At 30.8% G+C, this 26,358-nt stretch overlaps 2 protein-coding genes across 7 annotated transcripts in view; one reads left to right on the top strand and one right to left on the bottom strand.

Moving 5' to 3' along the window:
- Window positions 1–16,734, bottom strand: part of LOC113518539 (sphingomyelin phosphodiesterase) — a 33,455-nt gene extending 16,721 nt beyond the window's left edge. For 2 of the 4 annotated variants that reach the window (XR_008253614.1, XM_052901253.1), the window contains exon 1: window positions 5,041–5,173. Coding sequence is in view for 1 of the 4 variants with exons in the window: in XM_052901253.1 (XP_052757213.1) it covers window positions 5,041–5,158 (118 nt within the window). In the remaining 3 variants the exon portion in view is untranslated. Of the gene's footprint in view, window positions 1–3,831; window positions 3,985–5,040; window positions 5,174–16,408 lie in introns of those variants that run through there. The other 2 variants (XM_026903517.3, XM_026903516.3) reach the window with 2 other exon arrangements.
- Window positions 3,129–24,283, top strand: LOC113518541 (uncharacterized). Of its 3 annotated transcripts, none has more exons than XM_026903518.3 (5): window positions 3,129–3,333; window positions 19,667–20,753; window positions 20,831–21,031; window positions 21,493–21,612; window positions 22,715–24,283. In XM_026903518.3, exons 2-5 carry the CDS (start codon window positions 19,712–19,714, stop codon window positions 22,942–22,944), a joined length of 1,593 nt encoding a protein of 530 aa, XP_026759319.2. In that variant the 5' UTR covers window positions 3,129–3,333; window positions 19,667–19,711; the 3' UTR covers window positions 22,945–24,283. The 3 variants fall into 3 exon arrangements, with proteins under 3 accessions (XP_026759319.2, XP_031769215.2, XP_026759320.2); XM_031913355.2 differs by lacking the exon at window positions 3,129–3,333 and adding an exon at window positions 15,119–15,259; XM_026903519.3 differs by lacking the exon at window positions 3,129–3,333 and adding an exon at window positions 18,179–18,309.
- Window positions 24,284–26,358: the final 2,075 nt, after the last annotated feature.

The raw sequence follows: 26,358 nt of genomic DNA, 5'->3' as shown, positions 1-26,358 counted from the left end.
AGTTCTTTAATAAAACATAATCTATTTTGGTACAATCTAAGCACAAGATAGATTATATATAACATAGACGCCATTTTTTATTATCCACTTCATTACTTAATCTCTTTGGAACAAATACGAGGTCATTGCAACTTAACACTACAACTTAGCACGTTGAACTCACAGTAAATACTTCAATCCGTTTCAATTATAATCTTTATATATAGCTAGAATAAAAGAAAAAACTAACAACACATATCCGAAAATACTGGGTATAGAAACATAACATATTGCATAAGGTTTTCTTTTTATATAAAATAGTGCTGAGATATTGTTAAATTTTGTGAAATTTTTGTAAACAGATAATTAAGGTATAGGATAGATACTACACAAACTATATTGTTTCTTATTTACATTAAAAGTCCACCGAGTACATTTTGCTTTGCATAAAAAGCTATTTTAATTGTGACAAAATTAATACTAATCAATACGACAGTAACCACTATCGATTGCAAAAAGTTACATTAAAATCGTAACACTTATCCAAAAAAATTAACCTGTACTTTTGAAAGTCACTTAAAATAAAAATGGTACATTAATTCTTAAGCTAATGATATACGTGATCATAAAGTTAATAATTAACGAAAATATTAAATTAATTTATACATGATACAGACGACAGATACTAACTACATTAGGCGTACGTGAAAACACGAGATGTCCATATAAATAATTTAGCAAGGCTCCCAAAAACATATTCAACTAAAAATAGATATGTTACAATTATAAGAATCAAACAATACCTACATTGAATTTTTTCCGCGAAAATGAACTAAATCTGACAAATTGATGATGAAGAGATTTCATTTATCAATTGTACTAGGGTAATAAATTATTTAAATAATCACATTACATTTTTACGAATCACATCACGAATGACGCTGATGTATTTGCAACACTAGCAACATCAACTTACACAGAGCTATATATACGAGTACATTGTTTAAAAAATATGTAAATGTGAAAGTGACTTTATTTGTTATCTCTTAAAATCTTAACGGCTCAGCCAAATTTCATGATATTTAGTATAATGAATTTTTTGAAAAGAGAGAAAAATAAGCCACAATTTATATATAACCGAGTAACCAAATGTTAAATAAAAAGGTATCCCACGCCCATGATGGACGTCCAATCGAACATGACTCAAGGATTTCGCGTCCAGACCACTAGACCACTTTCATCTGAACACCTTCTATCACTGCCATATCCACTTTCACTGTTACCAATTGACTTTTTTCACGGTCATTATTTAGCCATTCCATGGGTTATTTTATGATCGTATGTGTAAAAACAATATACTTACCTATTCAAATAGAAACAAACGGACATTACGCGCTTACCATGCTTTTATGAGTCATTAAACATTCATCGTATAAATAAAATTGCTTTCTGTCATATCTTTCTTTTCCGAATATAACTCTCTTTTTGCACATGTATTAAACAAATATATACGAGTTGGTGTACGTGATGTTAAAGTTCGTGATTTTCTATTTTATTCTCATTTCTTATCATGAAAGTTTAAAAAAAAATATTTGATAATTTTACTCCACTAAAAGAGAAATATTACTATAGTAACGTTGAGTAGGTATATATACTGCATAAAAATATAGTATATCCAGTTATGTTTATGAGGAAAACCGATATAATTAATCGTTGTTATTTTTCTATAATTAACAAAGGCCTGGCAAATACATTAGACAAAGGATGTGTTAATTAAAAATACGATTAATATTATTTTATGATCAATCAATTAATTATTGTTTTTTTCAAATGCATATTAAAAAAACTTGTCCTGACTGACTGACCTACCAACATACAATTTCAATTGCTACTGGGGTTAGAAACTTAGAAAGTTTCCCTAAATTGCGAGGAGTACAAAGATAAAGAGTTTTGGAATGATGAAGCCGCAGTAAAAAGTTAGTGTAAAATAAAGTTATTAATAAAGTCTGAAAACTCATGGATTTTTAGTTATACCTATGTATAAGATATAAAAAAATCACATACAAATTACAAATTATTATTAAATTGAACTAGTTATTACGCACCAATAAAAATGCGATATTTTAAATATTCGCTAATAAACATTTTAATATATTTATTTATATACTGAAGCTTTTAATACGATTAATTCATCGCTAAGACGCAGCAGCCTTTTACTTTCTGGAGAAGGGTCCTTGCCCTGATCCAGACACCCTTTACGTAAACTTTCATTTGGTTCATCGAACTCACTTTCACCCACCAATAGCACTCCTATTGTGAACATCGGAATGCACTTCCATCATTCTTTTAGAAGCTCTTATGAAACTTATTTACTCAAATTGTAAACAATATTATATAATAGCATAACTAGTAGTACAGTCATATGTTTATTAGAATTCATATCATTATATGGAGTTTTAAGATTATGTTATATACCTACTTATATATATTATATGTATCTTTAGCTCTAACTTTGAAGCAGAGGTAATATTGATGTTTGGCCTTCTCTCTAGAGTCTTATTTGTCTCAGATTACACGACAAATGTTGATGCCAGATATGTAATAGTTACGAAATAGATATATTAAATTCAAATACATTAACATAATCGTAGAAAATCTATTATTAAATTATGCCAAAATCATCTATAAAATTTTTTTACAACTAGAAACTTCTTTATTTGTGCGCTAATATTCTTAGTTTAGGAGACAGGTTTTACTTAGAATCAAACCAATGGGATTCATTCATGATGAACGAATCCAATAATTAAAGCTATGCGCTTAGACTAAATTTTGCATTTATTCATTAAGTTATTAATCTCACGAGTAAATGAATTCCAAATTTAATCAAGTTCCAACAATTCTCAATAAAATTTATATAGGATGGAAATTTAATTGAGGATTTGAAATGAATATCATTTGACTGGTGTTTCCTGTCGATTGATAAATTACTTTTGAACGGACTTATGTTAATTTAGAACAGTTCGATAAAATGGGGTCATATTTCAATAATTCGAAACGAAGTAACATGTATAATGTATATTATTTGATATGCGTATCGCATTCGCAATTGATGATCAGTTGGGGGCACGAGTGGTCACTGAACGTGTGAAGATTTTTCTCATTTGTTATTCAGTGTTCGGCTCGTACTGGCCAAGCTATCTATAGTGGCATATAAATAGTTGTCTCCGTGCCGGTCGTCGGGAAAACGTGTACATTGATTTATCTGATAAAGCAATTATGCACATACTATAGTATTACTCAAGTTCTAACAAACAAGTACTTATAAACAGCCTAAGGAAGGACGCATTGCAGTAGGTGAGTAGTGATCTATTTATGTTTGTATTCAGAGTGGAGTCATTATAATTATGAGTAATTAAATTTAAATATAATGTAAATCTTTATAAGTAGGTTTTAACATCACTTAGAAATATTCTAACTAGACGTAGATCTAGTTTTAAATTTAAGGTTTATTCCTTAAATTGATTTACATAATTATCATAAGGGATAGTTGTTTTCTGTAAAGCATATAACAAATTCTGTAAAACTAGCTCCAATTATCCCCTAACTTAAAATTTGTTGATCGCTTATTAATTTTATAAATACAAAATTAGTCATTAATTACCCAGTAACATAATTTTTATTGTAAGGCAATTTTAACTTATTTCTTATTATAATAAATGTGATTAAGTTTAAAAAAATATAAGTCACTGAAATAGGCATAATTATATCAGTAAAGATATTTTAAGAGTAGGTAGGCTTGACTATTTCTTTTACATGCTTCTGTGTTTAATTACTATGCATCTATTTACTCACCAAAATACTCAATGAATTGGAAAAAACAGCAAAAAACGTAATCTTTTAGAAACGACGCAGAGTTGATTTACCGCACAAATGATAACTAAGCTTCATAACGAAGTTAATATTAAATCAGACTTCAATTGACCTCTCTGGCCCGACGTCTCCGATAGCTGCAAGAGTTTTACGCATGTTTTTTTTTTTAATAAGATAATATCTATTTGAACTAGACAATAGACTTTAAGATAAAGTAAATACAGATAATAATAGCAAAACAAGTCTTTATTTTTAAAGCACATTGTTATTAAAAACAATATTAATATGATAGGGAAGATTGGCTCTTTGCTGCGGTTTTGTCTGCACAATTCTTACTATCTACCATCGCTTTAATTTTAAAACAAGTTTACTTTTGTATAACTGTAATTTAAAGTTTTATTTTTTAATTACATTTAATAAATTTACACTATAAAATATAATAGCGTAAATTTAGTTTCACGTAAAAACCATAGTAAAGTCCATGCAGTAGTTTTAAAACTTTAATGCTGTCGGCGTAAGATACTGACACGCAAATGATAATATAATAAATATCAGTTATCAATTATCATTAGATACCCTAGCGTTATCAGCACTAGTTTAGGTTCAAACTCCGAATTAAACGAGATGAGAAATCTAATAATATTTATAAAACAATAATAATAAAAATAAACTTTTATCAAATGAACTAAAAACATAGAAAATATTTCATTTGATGTAACTTAGTTTTATAAATGAGTAAAATCTGATCAGTGAGCAAATTCGTTAGAAGCATGGAATTCACTAAACCTATATTTGATGTATCTAATTGGGTATCAAAAATTTACATCTTGCTAAAATAATAAATTCAAAATTACCAATTAATTATTTAAGACCTATATGGTACAAAAAAAGTAATTTCTTTTTTATGGTTTCCTATTTTCAATCGACTTCAAAAAAAGGAGATTCTTAATTCGATTGTATTATTTTTATGTTTTATTGGAATTATTTTATATGTTTTATTGACGTAACACTGCTTATTGTAAGATATCATAGAGTATACTAGAAAATGCATGGTGCTGTTAATTTATATTCATCATCATCATCATATCAGCCGTTAACTGTCCACTGACGAACATAGCCATTAAAAGGCCGGCAGCACACCTGCAATGCCACTGGTGTTGTGGGTGATCATGGGCGGCGGTAGTCACTTACCATCAGGTGAGCTGCATGCTCGTTTGCCTCTTGTGTTGTAAAAAAAAATAGCCTTCGGTTCGGGTTGGCAAACGCAGTTAGGCTTTGGTGATGTTTTAAGAGGGACGCTGCTGCCCATCCCTCGACCGTTAAATTCCAAAGGATGGCCTGTTTTATACTGAAACCAGACAGCTTCATGTTCATGTACCAATATTATGTTATATAATTAATAAATACTTTTATTTCAAATTTTATTTTATTTCGGGTTTTAAACAAGAATCCTTGAATGATTTATGTACCATTTATACCTTAAAATACCTACTGTTTTCACCAGGATAAAAACAGTATTACGAGTAATACTTACCATATATTTACAGTTTGTGAAACAAAAAATTCACAATAAAAAATTGTTCCAATTCTCTCATTTATTTATTAAAATAAGCAGGTATTATATTTATAAGAGTACTGTCTTTCTAATAATAATTGTGTCTAACAAAAAACCGACATCAATTATGGCAAAACCATTTAATTCGATTTAAAACCTAAACAATTGAACCGATTTTGCTAAAATTTTTATGAGACCAATCTCTGTAAGTATACCCTTTTAAAAATTCTTTTTAATCGATTTACAACTAACGGAATTATAAAGTAACAAACAAATAAATCACCGAATTGAAAATCTCTTTCTTCTTTAAGTTATTTGAAAACAACACAATGTACGGGTAACAATAATAACATACAAATAGTAATTAGTTATAGGTACCTACTAGCAATATCCGGCGACTTCACTCGCGTGAGTCAGTATATAAACCATCCTATATGCTTTTTATAGCATTTTATATGTGATTCTTTAGATTGATATAACTTTTTTATTTATGAACAGATTGAAATAAAACAACACTAAATGTTAAGTGGAGCAAACCGCAACACATTTGTGAAAACCACATTCAAATCGGATTAGCCGTTTCTAAGATTAACGTGTACAAACGTACAGACAAACAGATATACAGACAAACAGACAAAAATTCTCAAAATCATTGTTTTGGGTTCTATAGCGTTCTTAAAGCCCCCTCCCCACCCCTATAATAGTTTTTCTTATATATCTTCCATGTACAGACAGCGACCAGTTACGATTTTATTATATGTATCGATTCATTATGCTATTGTCAACGTACCAATAAATTACAAAAGTATGGGAGCTCATACATATTATGAAAGTATAAGAAAATCTACTCTTGCTACAGTTTTATAAATCTACGACTCTCCACCTTTTTGTGGATTCTTGCTATATTGTGAAAAAAAATTGAAATAAACGTGAATTATTTACTTATTTTATTTTGATGGGATAGGCACCAGTATTGTGTTGACGATTAAGTAGTTCAGTATAAAGCAAAATAGTTGATATTCCAACACATAAAGATTACATACATACTTTGCGTTTAAGGTTTTCGAAAAATACATTACGAACGCATGTGATTACTCCTGCAAACACTATTGTAAAAAAAATTATTAATTATATTTGTTCTATAGATATTAAATTTATCTAATACCTAAAAATTGGTATCACTAATAACTTTACCTAATGTAGAGGAATATTAAAGCATTTCAAAATATACGGGCACACATGCCGCATTACGCGTATTTCACATACTTATGTGGGCGGCGTAAATATGTACCACTATTAAAGTTTCTGGAAATATCCAATTCTATTTTAATATTGCTAAAAATATTATGGACAATGCAGAAGAAACCCTTTCTCTATATGTTACTAATTTCACACTAATAAAGGAAGAATACGTAATTAAAGGGCATCTTTTAAGCCTATACATATATAAATAAATAAAGAACCATAGGTAATCTGTTCCTTTTATCTATCCTGCTAGGGACCTATTAGCGTATGTAAGATTATTTTCCTGGGCCCTGACCCCTTAAAAAGGTGTATATGTACTCTAAGACATATGTTTGCGAACCTTCGCTCGTAAACTGAGGTGAGGACGAAAAAATTCTAGGGGGGGGACCGCCTACCTCTCCCTCCCCTGACCCCTTAAATACGCCTATGTAAAAACAAAGAGTAATAAGTATATGCAAATAAGTAGAAATAATATTTTCTGTTATTTCAGACATTACAGGACTTACATACACGCCAGAACATATATTATATATCACATCTTTTAATTTGGTATATACGGAATGACATAGACTAAGAATAATGCAAAAGTTTAATGTGTTCTCTACCAATCTATATATAATAAAAATAGTATATGCCATTCCCTTTCTACGGTTTTTTTTAATAATTTAATTATACGATTACATAGAGAGATTTTTTTATACTTTTGGTGTAGTCTAAGTACTTCGAACATAGCTGTGTGCACTTACGTGTTTATCTCTTAGATATAAAACATTGAGCAAAATCCCGCCGAAAAAAAATGTTAAACAAAAATAACATTGACAATATACAAGCTTCATAATATAATAAAAACTTGTCAAGTGTTTTCACATATAGAGATATATATTTTTCTTTTTAGTGGTGCTTTATTCATTAACAATAACATTAGTTTAATATAATCTAAAACTAGCCCAAATTTCAAATCGATAGCAATAACACATAGTTATTGAAATATAGCATATATACAGATAGACGGACGAACGAACGGAGGATCTTCGAGGGTTCCGTTTTGCCATTTTGTTATGGAATCCTAAAAACGTTACGTGAGCAAATACATATACGTATTTGTAAGAGTCAAGATGCTAATCGGTTGCGCTAATCTACACATATGCAAATAGTGTACCTACCTACCTCCTGACCTACCGCTAAGATTTTTAAAGCTACACTTACAAATTCGCTCGTGTTTTAAAATAATAAAGTTTTCAAACAATTTCTCTTAGATATACCTCTAACTGAAACGGAATAAAGTGTTACTCAACCTTACAATTTGCTAGTCTTGACTATATCCCGTCTTATGAAAAACCAATCATGGGGTATCAGACGAAATCCAAATAAAAAAAATATCATTTACTATCGACATTCAAATCCGGAACCTCATTTAGATACGAATAGTAAACTGCCTACCACTGCATCACGGTATGGCATCGAGGTCGTCAACTATTTCAGAAGCACAAACATATTGCATTTAAAAATTAAGAACTGAAACTACAATGGAAATTATACAATACAGTTAACACAACTATAAGCATCAATTTACAATAGTAATATTAACAGTGCATGCTAACGATACGAAATCCATTATAAACAATAGAACCAAAGCAAACTGTTGTGACAAACAGCCGCTTGTATAGGTAATTAGTTAAGCATGTACATATATAATTAATTCACCGTGTAATCTCGGCATAGAATGAGCCACCCCCTTCCTTTTCCTGGATGTCGTAACCGGCGAATAAGGAAATTTAATTATCGAGGATTGGGCAACAGTTTCTCTTAAAACATCATCAAAGCCTAAATGCGGTTGTCAACCTGCCTGCCAAGCGTGGCTACTAATGGTAAATCACCCCAAGAGGGAGACTGTTAACGGTTAACAGTTACAGTTAACGGCTGATATGGTAATGATGATATGTAATTATTTTGATTTTAATACTATAATTATGACACAGCTGGCTAAAAGATAATGCTTTTTTTTTGTGGGATGATAATGAAATGGTAACTCCGCCTGCGCTATCGGTATATGCTGGCGAGGCACCAGTTAGGGATGATAGGTGAGAATGAAAGCAGGTCTATTAGCCCATTGTGATAAATTCCACAAAAATTAACCAGGTTGGTTTCCAGGTGGAACCGCGTGGACGTCAACCTGATAGGGTATATTGTTAGTAATGGAGCTGGTAAATTCTCATTACTTACAATCTTTTCCCCCCAAGATAAAGTCTTAGGTATACCTAGCTACTATTATTTAAGTTTCGCGTTACTTTAAATTAAAAAGATCTTTGTAACTTCACTCTAATTGTAGGTGACGACCTACTCACCTGATGTAAAGTGATAACCGTAACACAGTACTTACTCATGCGCTGCTATTCCTGGGAACTAAAAAGTTATTCCTCTGTACACAGCTACACTCGTACTTGACGGCAGAAACACGAGCGCCACAAAGGTACCCATAAAAATAACTTTTATAGTCTTCTGATATTAGAATAGATACTATCACTTATACTGTGATACTATTAACACTATAATGTAAATATTAAAAACTATTTAAGAATATTTCACGTAAAATGAGGTTTATTATTTTTAGTAGACGCTAAAAATAATAAAAATACTTGTATTGTTCATCTATGTTTATACCCGCATGTGTCGTAAGCTGTCATTTAACTTAGAATTTTGCACTTACTGAGTCTATACTAAGAATAAGTATCATCACATTATTGAATTAGGACAGCTATTTGTATGCGATGAGGGAGCAGATAACATACACGAAATCACTTATTATTCCAGGCACATCGAAATTCGCCGTTAACCTGGTTTGGGTCGACAGAAGAAAGTAGATGTTCTTTACATTATAGCTGACGTAAATTAGAATAAACAAAATATTGGGACATATTTTGTCTGTTTACTTTAATTTAATCTCCAATGAGAGTAAATTATAATTAAACAAAACTTCAGCAATTTACAGCTAAATATTGTTAAGAATTATTCTATTTATGACATTTTTCCACACCTATGTCGGTATTTCCATAATAAAATAGTACACAATATTATTTCTACTTTCATATATGTATATGAACCTAATCTATAACGTTTTCTCTATCACTGCACTGTAATATCTAATACATTTTTTTAATTTTATTTCCCAAATGTAATATCTAATACATTTTTTTAATTTTATTTCATAAATAATATGTACACTAAAATGTAATAATGTCTAAACTATTTATACTCGTAATTTCATTACGTACAAAATCAATCACAATATTTTTTATATAATGCCAATTATTAACAATTTATAAAATGACATTTATATTCTACATTTTTATGAATATATAATAATATATATATTTATAAAAATAATATATAATTTTTTTTGCATAAATATTTAAATAACATATCTCACATATATTCATATAGGTAAATCGGATTGACACAGTTCTACATAACCTCATAATTATATTATTACATATTTGTATAAACACAAATTACATTATGTATCTAATGTATGTAAAATAATATAGGTCTATTTTCCACTACACATATATATTTACATGTAGCTTTTTTAAGATATTTGTGTAGTACAGTATTATATTATCCGTGGTGTAGTGAAGGATAGTAGGAGTTACCGATTGATATCTGCAACCGGTTTCGTTTCACAGCGGTTAAGACTTCTTTTAAGGTTTACTTCATTTCAAGGTGTGGTGATCAACTTTTTGCACTTTACTGCATAGAGTTCTACCAGTTGCAGACCATGTTAAAGGTTATTAAACTAAGACGGTAATCCTTTTTAATCAAGTGGCCGTGACAGTTACAAAAAATCTCTGTATTCAATTAAAAATACCTATTAAACTTTTATAGAAAGGTTGTAAAATTTTTTTACAGTCTGTGCCCACCAATTTCAATGCTGTCATGCAGTCTTAGCACTTCCATATACAAGAATCTAATAACACTCGTTTTATATAAATCAATCAAAATATCTATGGTATTTAATATTACAAATAACGCCAAAAATCCATACTACATATATCTGAAAAACTTCACCTTCTTTTCTTCAGCAGTCGGTTAAAATATCTCGTGGTTATTTTATTAGTATGCCAATAAAATTTAATTAGGTAACAGATTTAAATTAAAAAAAAGACGGAAAAACAAATATATTGTGTTCTATTTACTCATAAAAGATAAATATATCATTGACATATTGACATTATAACTATAGATTCGATCTTACAAATGTTTGTTACACACAAACATTTATCTGTATAGATTGAGTTAGATGACGCGAGTACCTCAAATTATATAAAAGTATTTAGACGTAACCAAACGTGTAAGAATTTAGATAAAGTCAATTAAGCTCCATTGAATCTAATCTGTACCCAAAACTCTTAACTGGCAATGTACCTAAATTCAATTAGGCAATCTATTATATTCATAACTGGGTACACATTACAATAATATGATTCTGTACCTACGATAGGTAATTTGAATACAAGTAGAATATTTTTATTGTTGTTACAAAGAAGCCAGATAAACAGAATGCAAAGAAATAAGTATCAAAGCCTCATCACCACTTCACTTTACTTTATTCTACTAAATACATATTACGCAATAATCCAATTATATAGGTAAGTACCTAATTGTATTTAAAAAAGAAATGGTTTTTATGCCTGATATCATTGTTTTATTTTAATATATGTCTATTATATATATATATATATATATATATATATATATATATATATATATATATATGTGTGTGTGTGTGTGTCTTAATAAGACCAATAGATATCAAAACAATATTTTTTAAAAGATTTGTGTCCGGCTGCCTCTATGTTTGCTGCAGCATCACACAAAAATAATTGCACCAAAATGGATGCGGTTCTCACAGTTATATTCTAAGTTAATACAAAAGGTCGATCATTCAACACTGGTACCTATAAATTTTGGTAATGTGGTTATCCCCTTCAGTGCATCAGTGAAAGATTTAGGTATAATTATAAATAGTTCCCTTACTTGGCGGCCACAAATAGAATCTGTCAGCAGGAAAGTTTTCAGATCTGTATGCTCACTTCATAAACTGCGTAATTTCCTTCCTACTGCTACCAAAATTGCGCTATCCCAATCTCCTTTATTCCCAATTCTTGATTATGCCGATACTTGTTATCTGGATCTTACGGAAGACCAGCTTAACAAACTTGAGCGTCTTCAAAATGTTTTTATCAGGTTTATTTTCGATCTTAGAAAATATGATCACATTTCCGAGTATCGCACTAAGCTCAAGTGGCTTCCTATTCGTTTTCGCCGGAATACTTACATTCTTTCAATGCTCCACAATGTCCTTTTCAACACTTCTTCCCCTCACTACTTCAGATAGCGATAAGGTCGCCCATTGTTTTCTCATTGTGATTATTTCTTGTAATTATTTATATTTATAATAAGTTTACTATTGTAATCTTTTGGAGGAAACAATAAAGAGTATCTATCTATCTATCTATCCACATACATCTCGATACACCACCCATATAAAATCCACACGTGCAAAGCAACGAGTAATAAGCTAATATTTAATACATTTTCATAGGATTTATGCCTAATACCTTAAACATGCAAGGATACTAACTATATTAAAATGCCTGGCTGTTTTAATACAGTAGGTAGGTAATTAAGTATCCTTGAGTATCGAAGATATTCGAATTAAGTTAGTTATTTTATCGGTTCAGAATTGGCAATATACCTACTAATAATCACAGAGCAAACACTAGCGGAGCGCGAATCCGAATGATTTCGTTATTCGAATAATTAGTATTTACTAGTCTTTTTGCTCTATCCAGAAGATAGGGGAATTATAAAGAATAGTTAGTAGTGAATAGACGACGACTAAAAAGAAACGACAAATATCTGTTCAGTATTGGTTACTCTAACATCTTAAAAATTTGAAAAATACAAATAATAATTAATTTACTTACTATACCATACTATATCAGTCACTACCTGTCCACTGCTGAACATAGATTTCCTCCATAAGGGAGGTTTTGCCAGTAGTTGGCACACTGAACAGGCGGGTTGACAAACGCATTTAGTCTTTGATTATACCCATCCCTCGAATACTCTTACGATACCCTCAGGAAAAAAGGGGGTAGCCCATTCTATCCCGGAACTGCATGGCAAATTAATTTACTTTATGCAAATCTTTTGATAGCTAATGAGTATCGGAAATTGCAAATTTTTACTAAATATACTAAATTGGCAACACTATTAACCATTAAGAAAAAAAAAGCTTATTAGAGCGATCGGCTTAACTCGGCTATGTTCGTACTGACTCGTATATAAACAACTACTGATGAATTATTTTAGCAATTACTAGAAACGAATAATGAATAGTTTTGTATGGATATATAGTATTAATAAATTTATTAGTCAAATGATTTTTAGATATAGTCGAATAATTCGAATTAATTATACAGTCGAAAAATTTGTAATCATGTTAGTAAATTAACGCATCGCTTACATACATACAAAAATCTACTTCTTTATGCACAAAAGCTGTAAATGATATTACAAATAAATGAATCGAGTTCCCAACTTGTTATCTAAGATAATAACTAAATAACTACTATATTGTAAAATTTTGTTTTACTAGTATTAGCTGTTTCCTGACTTTGCTCGTGTGCATCACTGTATAAATTTAACATGTACAATTATGTGTTAAAATGCGATTTGAGCTACCCATCCCAGTATACAAAGTTTTATTCAAATGCCTACGTTTAACTATTTAAGCGTGATTGAGTAACAAACATCTTTACAAACTTTCACATTTATAATATTATTAAGATTTTTTACTATAAAATACAAATGTACCTATCATCGAATATAATGCTTATCTTAATTTTAATTAATTAATTATCTGCGGCAATAAGTGTAAAGCATTTTTCATAAACATTTTTATTAAATTGTAGTCTTTCAAAGAATAAATAAATTACAACAGTAGGTCACACTAAACTATATATACTGCAAAGCAGGTAAAGTCGCATTAACATAACAAATTCTACGTATGTTTGTTTGTTTGTATGCCGAAATGGAATGATGAGTATTTTTCAATACTTGCATGAGTTTTTTTATGACATCTAATATCGTATGTACCAAACATTGAAATGTAAATTTTTAAAATATCATCCATGAAAAATCAATCCTATTAGAATTAAACATACAAATGGGAAAGTTTGTAAAGATATTTAGATGTTTATCAGGTACCTAATTATATTAAAATTAGATTTAATTCATTTAAACTTGACCACAAATAGGCCATAACTTAACATTTATGCTACATTTTCTATCAATTCACGTGAGTAATGCCGCGGAATACAACTTAACCAAAACTGAAGTTGATAAGTATGAAATTTCGCAGAGATTCTATTTTTTTATAACATAGGGGGCAAAAATCATATGGCTTACTTGATGGTACCATAGACACCGACAATATCAATTTGCAGGTGTATTACCGACCTTTTAAGAAGGAATATGCAAATTTTTTAAAGGGTTCAATGTTGTATCCGTTTCCATAATAAATAATGAGATTTCAGAAAATAAAAAGTCTAGTATCATCTATTAGATAACATTAAATATTTAAAATTTCTAAATAATTCGCATAAGTTAATGGTTTCATTGAGAAAGTTGAATAACACACTATCTCTGTTAAAGATAGCTATAGATAGATACCTAGTTCTGTCACTAAACTATATTTTTTAATAAGTTTGGATTCCTTTTCTCAACCTTATTTATTCTTGATGACACAAAGGGGTTCACATATCTACCTCTATGTCTACCTGCTCTTAAAGGGCAATTTTAAAGAGAATATAAACGCAATAAGACTTCAGATTTAATTGAATCTAGGGGATGTGATGCGATTTATAATTACTTCTAAATACATTTAAAATTATACAAATTTAAAATTGTATTTAAAGCAACATCGTCTGGACGGAATCTATTTTCTTCTGATTTAGTAATATTAAACTGTGTAATTAGAAACGCTTATGAGCAAACAAAGAAATATGGATAAGGATGGCCATTTTATATTAAACAAATAAACGTGGTATGAAAAATAAAAACTCGTTTTACAATATACAAAGTAAACCTATACTTTAATTATTAGTTCTACGTAAAAAATTTCAGTCCCCATTTTCTTAAAAACATCCGTAATGCAAATCAATGACATAATCGTTGTTGAAATATACTGTTGTGATGACCGAACAAACTAAACGAAGAAACGTGATTTTACATGATTAAGCGCGAGAGACTGTATCGGTACAGGATGGCGACGATTTTCTAATATGTAACTCTTAGTAAAAACCTGCGCATAGGTAGTGAAGTATGTACCTACTCAGTTATGTTAGAGAACAGATACAATCGCGGCAAAAAACGCTGATATAGCTAGTCAGAGAGTCAAAGAACATAAACAATTTCACTTTTCTGTTATCTACCTACGGTCGGTAACAAGTAGAGATAACTTGTCATATGAGTATAAATTATTAACCTAAGTAGCAGATATTCGTTGAATACCTAGCGAGCGCTCTCTCCACGGACAGCGAGCAGGTAATTTTTGCAAACTTGTTTTTAATTCACTCGCTCTTTTACTTTATAACTGAGTGACTACTTGTCGTGTTCATGTAACTCCTATATATGTTGATATGATTCCTTTCAATAATATTCTATATATATATAGGTTTTTCCATCATTTTTGATATGTATATACTAGGTCCCAAAATAAACTGATTTCAAAAAGTAACAATTCAATTCGGTTATAGGTAAATCCCATATGGATTCTGAGTATTATAATTATTTCATATTGTGTGGATTGAATACCATATCTTAAATGATTATATTTACAAATGAAATTAATTAATTAAATTAAAGAGTGTGATAAATAATTTATAGTGAATTAAAAATTCATTTATTTAAATGAGAATTTCACAAATTTAAGAATTTACAGAAAGAACGTTCAAATTAGATACCTATAGAATAGAATATAATTTAATTACACAACTAGAGTAACTCTCATAGAACAACAGAATAAGATTGAGGTATCAACAACAAAGTAAAATAATACAGTCTATAATGCAGTAAAACCATGAAACTGTTATTATAAATTAATAAAATATCTAAGTAATGTAAAATACATCCAGATACGTAAATCCAATTGAGAACGGAAAAGGTAAACTAGGTAAATAGGTAGATATCTGCCTACTTTTAACTTAGTTACACATAACAAACGCACTATACTTATTACCAAACAGGCAAACCAGATCAGGTAGAATTTTAATCCAAGTCTCTATATTAATTTCATATATTTAGTATGTATAAATTCATCGTATTGCAGTAATTTGGTATTGGTTTATTAAATAATAATGGTAATATCAGTCAACATAGTCCTTATCTATTTAATTAAAGTAAATACCTTCCATTCTATATTATTATTAAAATTGTCACGGCTCAACAGATAATTCGAATTACACCTATATCGCAGCCTACAAGTCGGACAATCTAACAGTCCGACGCTGACCACTGGTCGGTGTCGATACGATGCGAAGTGGGACACCTGACTTTCTGACCTAGAGACGCTCTTGACAACACTACGATTACAAAATTGCATAAACAAATCAAAAATATACAGAAAACTTTCATTTTAGCTAACAAAGCAAATAAGTTTCATTTAATAAAACATCCCAATAGAAAAATCCTTACCTTATGAAAATATAAATAACTCGTCCCTCATGAAGCTTGTCCAAAGGCCAAGGAAACGTATTTCGGTTAGTGCGCGAACAACAACATTTCACTAGTTTTCGTGTTTATCAAACAAAAATCGCCGCATTCACATACTAATTATTTTTAAGAGAAACTGCGCGATGTCCGTTCTTACGCGCATTTAGATCGTACCGTACAAGAACACTAAGCTGCGTACAGAGTCCGAAGTTGGCACGTCTGTTCGAACGGAGTGAATGACCACAACACAACCGCACGCGGCGCGCGCAGTGAGAGTTGTGCCTTCATCCATTCTATTCCCAGTGGCGTGTCGCAGCGACCGAGGAAAGCGAGGGCTGCATCCGCGAGATGCTGCACCTTGCACCTGCTCTCGACATGACGAGGCGCGGCCTCGACGGCACCGCAGAGGACCGTCGTCAATGCAGCTATTACTGCAATGCCCTCCCCGCGGAGGAAAGTGATGTCAATCATTGTGAACTTGTGTAGCTTAGGTCATTGACCAAATAGAAAACAAGTAATTTAAATTAATTTTAATTACTCTGATGATATAATGACAGTCATTCTTGGTATTATATAATTGTCTGTAATAGCACAAACTTTGTCACTATTTTTTTAAATTACTTTATTGAATATTTTTATTTATATGTAAATATACAAGTACATAAAATACCGTACATAATATTAATTTTACAATTGAAACGATCTGCAGAATAATTCAGCTACTATAAGGAATACGAACACAGGATACATGGCTTTAGAACTAATTAAACAACTATAATTGTAATAAGCTAATTGCAATACAGCTATGAGTTAATTACAATTGGTTTAAAATCTCGTAAATACCAATAACACAGGATCCTTACCAAAGAGAGTATACAAAGTTCTTTAAATGTCTCTATATCACACACTCTATCGTTACTAATTAATTTTGCCGCCAAGCAACTTGCTTGCATTATTTATATATTTAGTTTCTAATCGTCTGAATCAATCTAGAATCATTACACAATTTTTTTTTACTACAATGAAACTCTGCTGACTCACAAATCATATAACAGTGTTCTCAAATAACATCTGATCTCTCGATTATTCGTCATAATTTTCATATTAAAGTTCATGATTTATTTTTTTTTATGTGTGAAAATAGAATACCCCGCCTGAAACAATTACAATGGTAATCCGCCTGAGCTATTTGGTTTTAGCAGGCGGATTACCATTGTACAGCGAGAGATGATAGATGAGAATAAAGTTGATTTCAGTTGGTCAAAGCTTCCCCGACTAAACGAATGAAAAACATTAATAACAAACCAAATTAATCCGATTTACAGCAATAGGCTCGCCCTTACTTATTGGATTCTCAAATACTTTGCGAAATTTGGCATACTGAGTATTACGTGATCATCACAACAAAAGTGATAAAATTAGAATATTATTATGATATATGACAGGATTATATTTCATTTTTCAAGTAACTAAAGGTATATTGTGTAGAAAAGGTGCAAATAGACTGATGAATGCTATAATATTAGAAAGAACAGATGGTCATACGGTTGGTTGCCAGCACAAAAACATAATACGTTACTCATGAGTGAGCACAGACCATTGGTGCACCATACGTTACCAACCCCATTGTTTGTCCCTTACTCGCAAGTCCATTGACTTATCAGCTCATCACTGTCCCACGTTGGTACCGTATACGGGGTGCTGGTGTTGGTGCAAAGTTGTTTAGACGTTGTCCGCGGCAACGGTAGTACGATAAAAGGCACGCGGCTGCGGAGCAAACAGACGTGCACGTTGCTTCCATTCGACAATACTACATTCTTTTAACAAACATTTTTTCATATTCAAACAACAGTAATAAAATCAAGTGCAAACATCATTATCATGTAAGTTATAAGTTTATTGATTGAACAGTGCCAAGTTTAATACCCTTGATATCAGCTGATCACGCTAAGTAGAACTCAGTTTTTCACTCGACCTAGAATTTGTACTTGACCTGCCCCTGCATTATAATTCTATTTTTAGATTAAAAATACAAGTTCCAATAATTATAAAATACTTAATAAATATTTCCAAATAATTCCTAAATAAGTTATAAAGCTCGAATTTATTTACATGAAAATAGTAGTCATCAATAAAAAGTACATAATTAACCCCTTAAATTTTATGTACAAAATTTAATACTTTCTCTAAGCGTCTACTATATAATTGCACTATTACTTTTTTATAGATATTAACATACAAATACTGTAATGGCATTATTTTGGCATTACATAATAATAATAAATTTATCTAATGATATAACTCTGGACATTCACCTATCAGCTTAAATAAATAAATTCAATAGAATTATGTACTCTACCGAAATCTTCTGAGAATAGACTTGTAGGCAAATGCCTCCCAAACGACGTTAAAAATATATGTACTTAACTGAATATTTTTTTATAGCATTTACCTTGTAATTATTTAATAGTTTTTTTTTCCAGTTACTTCACTTCATTACATTTTCGTAACTATAGTAACAATTACGTTAATTCTAAAGTCAGTATCGCTTACATAGTTAATTACTTTGAAAATTTAAACTGCATCGAATGATTAGGTTACTTCTCCCCTCATGGATACTAAGGAACAGGGGGAAATTAATCTTCAACCTTCATAAACATAAAGTTTCTGATTGTATTAAACACTTTGCTAATATTCAGATAAATGAATAGAATGTATAAATAGTAGTTAGATACATATTATATTTTTCAAGATTGTATTATATGGATTATATGATAGTGCTACTGTGCTAAACACTCAAAAGTTTATTGGATAAACATTTTTATATTTAAGAGGTTATTAAGTATTCAAATCGGTAATCGAAAACAATAACGGATATCTATTTCTATTGAAAATAGATATCCAATATACTATAATTACAATTAGGTTTCTACTATTTTTGAAGAACCTTATATTGTAATCTTCAGGAAAACTAGATAAATAAATAACAAGATATAATAAAAAAACACGATTACGAATCGAAAATTCAAAATGTATAATATAATAAGTCAATTAATAGCATTTCATAATGAAAGGTTAGTTATAACATGACCATTCAACGTATTATATGAACATAGATACTGTAAAATATTAAATTTGCTTAGTTTAGACACAGAAATAGTTCAGTTCATTCAACAAGCTATTATAATTTATATAAACAGGTGTAAAATCTAATTATTTACTTTTAATATTTTGTTTCAGACGTTAGAGGGCGTGTAACGTAATGGAGATATATCAAACGACATAATGACATTATCTAATACTAGTAATCAAGATTTAACCACAAAGACTGATATAAATGATGGATCTACTAACTTGGATTCATTATACTGTTCACATCTTTGGTCAAACAGTAATTTACGTAGAGCAATTTTAAATGCGCCATGTGCAGAAAACAAAATAATTAAATATTGTTATACATGTAAAGGAAAAGTTAGGAAATATGAAATAAAACTACCTAGCGACAATTTTGTTCCAAATCATCATTCAACTCCTAATGAAAAAATAATCAAACACATTGAATACCCTTTAGGAGAGTTATTAGAAAATTCCGTCGGTGACGGCCCTCAGCTTTGTAGATCAAGTGATAAAAAAATCAGAAATCCCGAGGCTGACCTTGAAACCGTAAATGCTGACAATACCGACTGCATTCCATCTATATCCAGCCAAATCGATTCCAGCTTTCGTCAAAAATTTACTTCATATGAAATGCGACCCAATGAAATCAATCAAAGGAGATTGAGAAAAAGCTTGAGAGGCATTGGATGTATTGTGAATTTTTCTTTGACTGATAGTCCTGTGAAGAAACGAACTCAGATACAGGCGTGCTCAATAAGTGTGATGATTGTTGCAATCGTAGTAATAAGTTTTGTTTTAGTAAATTTTACTACTCCTAATTTTACTCGTGCAACTAAAGTAGTTAGTACAATCGTAGTGCCAACAAACAAAATTAAATCGAATAATAATTCTTTTTCTACAACAATTATTTATACAGATGACACTTTATTGACGGATGAGAGCACGACAGTTGACCCCACAACTGTAGAACCTTTTGTTCATACTACTGAAAATATAACATTAATGTCCAGCATCATATCAAAGATTCGAAAAAATATTAGAACATATCCTAAAGTTTATAAGGAACGTAACTCTTATAAGGTAAAAGACATAATAAATAGAGATTTGTCAGAAAAATTTTGTTCGTGCCAAACTAATGAAGTCTGTATGTTAGATGAAAACAGTGGAAAATCGATATGCAAACAATCGATAGATATCGATGATCCCACAGGTAGTGAAAACTGTTTCCTCATATTGAATATGCACTGTGCTAATTTTTATGTTTAATACCATAATATAATTTTGTAGGTTGTGGAGGGTTGTGTGCTTTGGAAACAGAAGCATGTCAATTGGTGGATAAAATGCGAGGAGTTCGAGTATGTCGTCTTTTGACATTGGTGACGTGTTCAGAGCAGGAGTGGCGATGTCGTAATGGGTTGTGCGTGCGAGCAGAAGCACGCTGCGATGGTTCCATACAATGCTATGATCGCTCTGACGAAATGCATTGTGGTAAGAATTACATGCCCATTTTACAGCACGGAAATTATTACGTTATAAGCAGAAGATTGCCCTGTTATTTAAAAATACAAAACTATACTGTCACATTATTGACATTAAAATAAAAATTATAATAAATTTATTTCATGATACTCATAAAACAGTAATCTTACGAAACTATCAAATTAAAATATCAGGTTAAAAAATAGGCTTAGAGAAATTGCACCTCAGATTCGGCCCCATTGTATCTATAATTAAGAACACAACATTACAAAAACAAAGTAATAATAATATATCATTTCTCAGTACAGTATGAAGGTTTTAGCAATAAACGCAAACAGTAAGAAGAAAAAAGATTAGAAGGCGAACTTTGTACTTATACTTGTATATAAACTTCTATTTCAATTAGTTACCTGCTTTCAAATTTTTGCTATTTTTAAAGACCATTTTAATTAGTAATTACTGATTTTCAGATTGTGACCTGACTAAACAGTTCCGATGTGGACATTCCATATCATGCTTTCCAAATACCAAGCTATGTGATGGTATCATAGACTGCTGGGATGGATTTGATGAAGTTAATTGCACCACCGGTAACTGTTACAACCTAATTATGCATTAAGTTAATATTGCACTCAGAATACTTTACTAGGCGTTTTATTTTTTCTGAAAAGTTATAAAATTGATTTACCTTAAAATTTTATATATATTATAATCTTCGCAAATGTAAGTAAATGCTTTATATACCGTTCAGTAGGAACTGGGTTACGAATGTGCTCGCTCCATCGAGAACACAACCTCGCTCAAACCTAACGGGTCATCCTACGTTACCTACTCTTTATTTATTTATTATCATTATCTTATAAACACAACTTATTTAGAACAATAATAAAATTATCATAAATTAAAACGCAGCGGATACATCGCGTACCTATCTACTATATAAGCTCAGTTTCAAAAATTTATCAATAGGAGAATCGAAATGGTTCCTACTGATTATACATATCTAAGCATAAAATACTTCCTTAAGAAAATCTTCAATTGATATATGTTTACATTAAACAAAGTGGCAGTGATTTGAGCAAGGTACTTTAGGTATCACGGTCCTCCTCATGTTTTTGTCGTGAAGCAGTTAGGGCTGACATAGCTATGTTTCGGTTTGAAAGGAGGTATATAGTAGTAAAATTATAGGGTACGGAGGCATAAGACTATTGTCCTTAGGAGTGAAATTGCGTACCATGTATACCATGGGTATCAAAGTGCATAGTCACTTAGATTCACATAAATTCTGTGCTCTACAATACTGGGGAAAAAGAACAGGAAGTCGCAGATGAAATATGTTATTTAAGTTAAATTACGTTGATTTAAGTTGAAAGACAAAATAAGTCACCAACTCTGACTCTACCTTTCTAACATTCGTCAATTCTTCACAGTTAAAAATAGGTATAATTGTGGTAATACAAATTTGAAGAGGTATATTTAACTCTATTGATCTTCAATTGTAAAACAATAGGAAATGAGATAATATTCAGGATGAGATAACATTCTAATACCTAAATTAATACTCCTATCTTTGTCTCTAATAAGAAATTTTTCAATTTAATTCAAATCAAAAAATTTTAGTCCTACTCAATAAAGTAAGAAGAATTGTCTGGCATTGTGACCTTTTTTACATTCACTCTGGATGTATTTCAGAATGTCCGAAAGATCAGTTTACTTGCACCGACGGTCAATGTATTCTGTCGTCAAGATTCTGCGATGGTTTCGCCGACTGTGAAGACGGCAGTGACGAACCCAATGGCTGCGACGGCGGTTGCAGCGCCCATGAACTTCGTTGTGTGAACCATCGCTGCGTACCTCATGCGGCTCGCTGTGATGGCCATGACAACTGCGGTGACGCAACGGACGAATTACATTGTTCCTAACATAAATTAAAACTGTTTATTGGTAAAAACATTATGTAACATATGAAAATATAGTGCGAGTGTACTGAATAGTACGATATTGTGTCACCTACAAATAATAATGTTACAAAGTTTTACACATCTACGAACAAAAAAAAATTATAAATATGACTAATTTTGTAGTTAGTCGAATAGTATTCGAATATTTTATTTTAATATAACCTGAAGAATACCAATAAGTGAACAACCTAACAAATACATGAGGGGCGTTCGATTGCAATGTAGCATTAAATTTAACTAGTCATACTGATATTATGATCGAATGTATATTTATTTGTCATATAGGAATTGAAGAAAGAAATTTAATATCAATCTAACATTTATAATTTATATTCGCTTCCTAATAGTATCTACCTATCTTACTACTACTAACTTTGTAAATGTGAAAGTTTAGAATATAAAAGTAAAAGTAATTTTTGTTTACTCAACGGATTAGATATACGTATGAACTATATTGGATTACTAGTTTTGAAATAAATATCAAAAGTAAATAGTGAATAGGTATATACTGTTAATGCTTGTAATCATTGGATGATACTTATGTATCTGTTTATCTATGCTTATGTTTCGATATCTGCACCTGTTGCAAAATTAGGGATGTTTTAGGTTTCAAGTCAATACCTGTTTGACTAATAAGTCTCAAACGAATTGACTAATTTACGAGTCAATTTGGTATTTGTGGTATTGATTGTTATTTATAGCTTTTAGTGAAATTATGGAATAGTATAAGTGTTCATTGCAATGGTTACGATTTTAATGTGGCTTTTAATCGAAAGCTGGTACAATCTGGATAGTTTATAATTACTTTTACATATAGTAATTTGTTTTTATTTTTTTATTTTCAGCTACTTAGTTACTTAGCAGTTGTTTGTGCTTTTGCATGCAACTTGTCGTGTTTTACCTTTAAGTTAAGATTTTAAAAGATCCTTTTTTCAAAATCTAACATTCTAAACTTAGTAGTTTTGGCTGTGAATAGTCAGTCAGGACAAATGATTTTATAAGTATAGATATAATATTTCCAAACTCCCATTTAGCCACATAATTGTGTACATAAGTAATAAAAATAATCTTATGTACAAAATATTGGATACATAATATTATTTTTTAATAAATCTTAAAGAAACCGTTGCATGGTAATGATAACGATGGTAGGTAACCATCATTTACAAGCAAAACCCTATAACCAGTGATTGGAAAACCGTACCGCATGTAGGTTAATATTGTTTAACTAAGTCATATTTAAGTATAATTTATTATCTGTAAGTTTGGTGATGAATTCAAAATAAACATATTTTCAATTCGGTTTATTTTATTTCGAGCTGGTTGATAGATAACTAATAATAGATAATGGTACAAATAAAATTGTACTTATTGTTATTAAATTTATATAAATAAATATTATTTTAATACAATTTAATAACAATGACTATACAATTTTATGAAATAAGTATTTATAATTTAAGTTACACATAAGATTTATGTTTCTATAAAATTACATTTTATCTGTTTGACATAATGTTACTATGTAATCTTACACATGCAGTGATAATTCATAATGCACCCATTACAATTTGTATTTGAATTAAATGTGGACTTGTTCTTTATAAGTTTTTTTTTTTTACTATTTAGTAAATACAGATTTGCGTAGAAAATAATAAAAAATATATGCTTAAAATAATAAAATAAAATAAAGTTATTATGTAATCTTACTAATATAATAAAATTGTAACTAGTAACTAACCTATATATGGAAAATATTTAAGAAAAATTTGTGAGGGGTCTTAAAACTTATTAAAAATAGAAGGCAAAGCAATTATTTTTAGAAATTATGTTTGTTTGTTCCAGTATCAGACAAAAACTACTACACGAATTTGGATGGGGCTTTCACAGTTGTGCTCCTGAAGGCCTAACTTAAAAATTGGTGTATTTATCCTGATACATTATCTAAAAGTCAAAGCAATTATTATTATTACCTAATCAAGCTGGCTACCACAAGGGCTTTAATACCACAGACCACATGCATACTCTACAGCAGATTATACAGAAGACCGAAGAGTATAATCTGTCACTATGTCTGGCATTTGTGGACTATGAGAAAGCCATTGATTCGGTCGAGACGTGGGCGGTACTACAGACCAGATTAAGATACCTTGTGTTATGAGGAACATCTGGGAACACAACACAGTACACTCAGATCGGAACCAATTTACAAAAGTTCATTTCAATCCGACCGGGAATTGAACCCGAGACCTTATTTACGCAAAGCAGTCTGCCTACCACTGTGCTACAGAGGTCATAGCTCGCTAATGTCACGACTAATGCGACTAAGGGAACTTAATAGACGAGAAATGGGCAGCAGCGTCCTTCTTAAAAAATCACCTAACATACAATATAGGGGGGAAAGGGATTGTTAGTAATGGAGACTGAGAATCTCATTACTAACAATATACCCAACCAGGTCAACCTCCTCGCGGTTCCCCCTGGAAACTATCATGGTTAATTCCTGATGAATTCATCACGATGGGCTAATTGGCCTGTTTTCATTCTCATCCATCACCCGTTACTGGTGCTCCACCAGCGTATCCCGTTAGCACAGGCAGGGTTACCATACCATTTTCACCTATCAAAAAAAACATACAATACATAAGTCCTAACTAGCACAGCCCAACTGTAGTTGCCAATCCGCCTGCCGAGCGGCTTATGTTCAGCAGTGGATAGTTAATGATTGACATCATCATATCATACTAAACAAATTAAAATCAAATCATGTTTATGGAATTTGGCATAGTCATGCTATTGACTTTTCAAGTATTTCACTCGTTATATAAAATAATTATGCTGTCAACCTAATATCAGTAGAGAGGCATTTTGCCTACCTACCTTATTATTAATAATAGGGATTAGTAATCTCATTGTTAGCAATCTATGTTATTAGGTCGACCTCCTCGAGGTTCCCCTCGAAAACTAAGGTAGGCGATAATATCAATCCATTGGCATTCCGGTTGTTTTTTACACACAAGATTTTGGTGAAAGCTCATAACTACTGATCAAGTATTTTTAAGTAGTACCTGGGTAAACTCTTAATTAATAAGACTTCAAACTCACGATGTTCTGAAAACTCTAATTGTAAAATAATCGTGTAGTACTTATTGTTATAGAGAATCATCTCCAACGCGACATAAAGGCAATGAGGGATGAAAAGTTACTGAAGTACCTACGAGGGTAAAGTGAAAAGTGCAGCAATATGTCCATTCACCCCTTTTATGTACCTACTAACCTCGTAACTGTATCAAAATCACAACACTTAGATATTTTGGAATAATACAAAAACTACGTAATAACTTACTTTTGTTTATGAAGCTCCATAGTAAAGTT

Source organism: Galleria mellonella, unplaced genomic scaffold (assembly GCF_026898425.1).
Source record: "Galleria mellonella isolate WM207_F2 unplaced genomic scaffold, CSIRO_AGI_GalMel_v1 utg132, whole genome shotgun sequence".
Classification (NCBI taxonomy): Eukaryota; Metazoa; Arthropoda; class Insecta; order Lepidoptera; family Pyralidae; genus Galleria; species Galleria mellonella.
The sequence above is the reverse complement of the archived record's forward strand: the minus strand, read 5'-3'. Positions and strand labels throughout refer to the sequence as shown.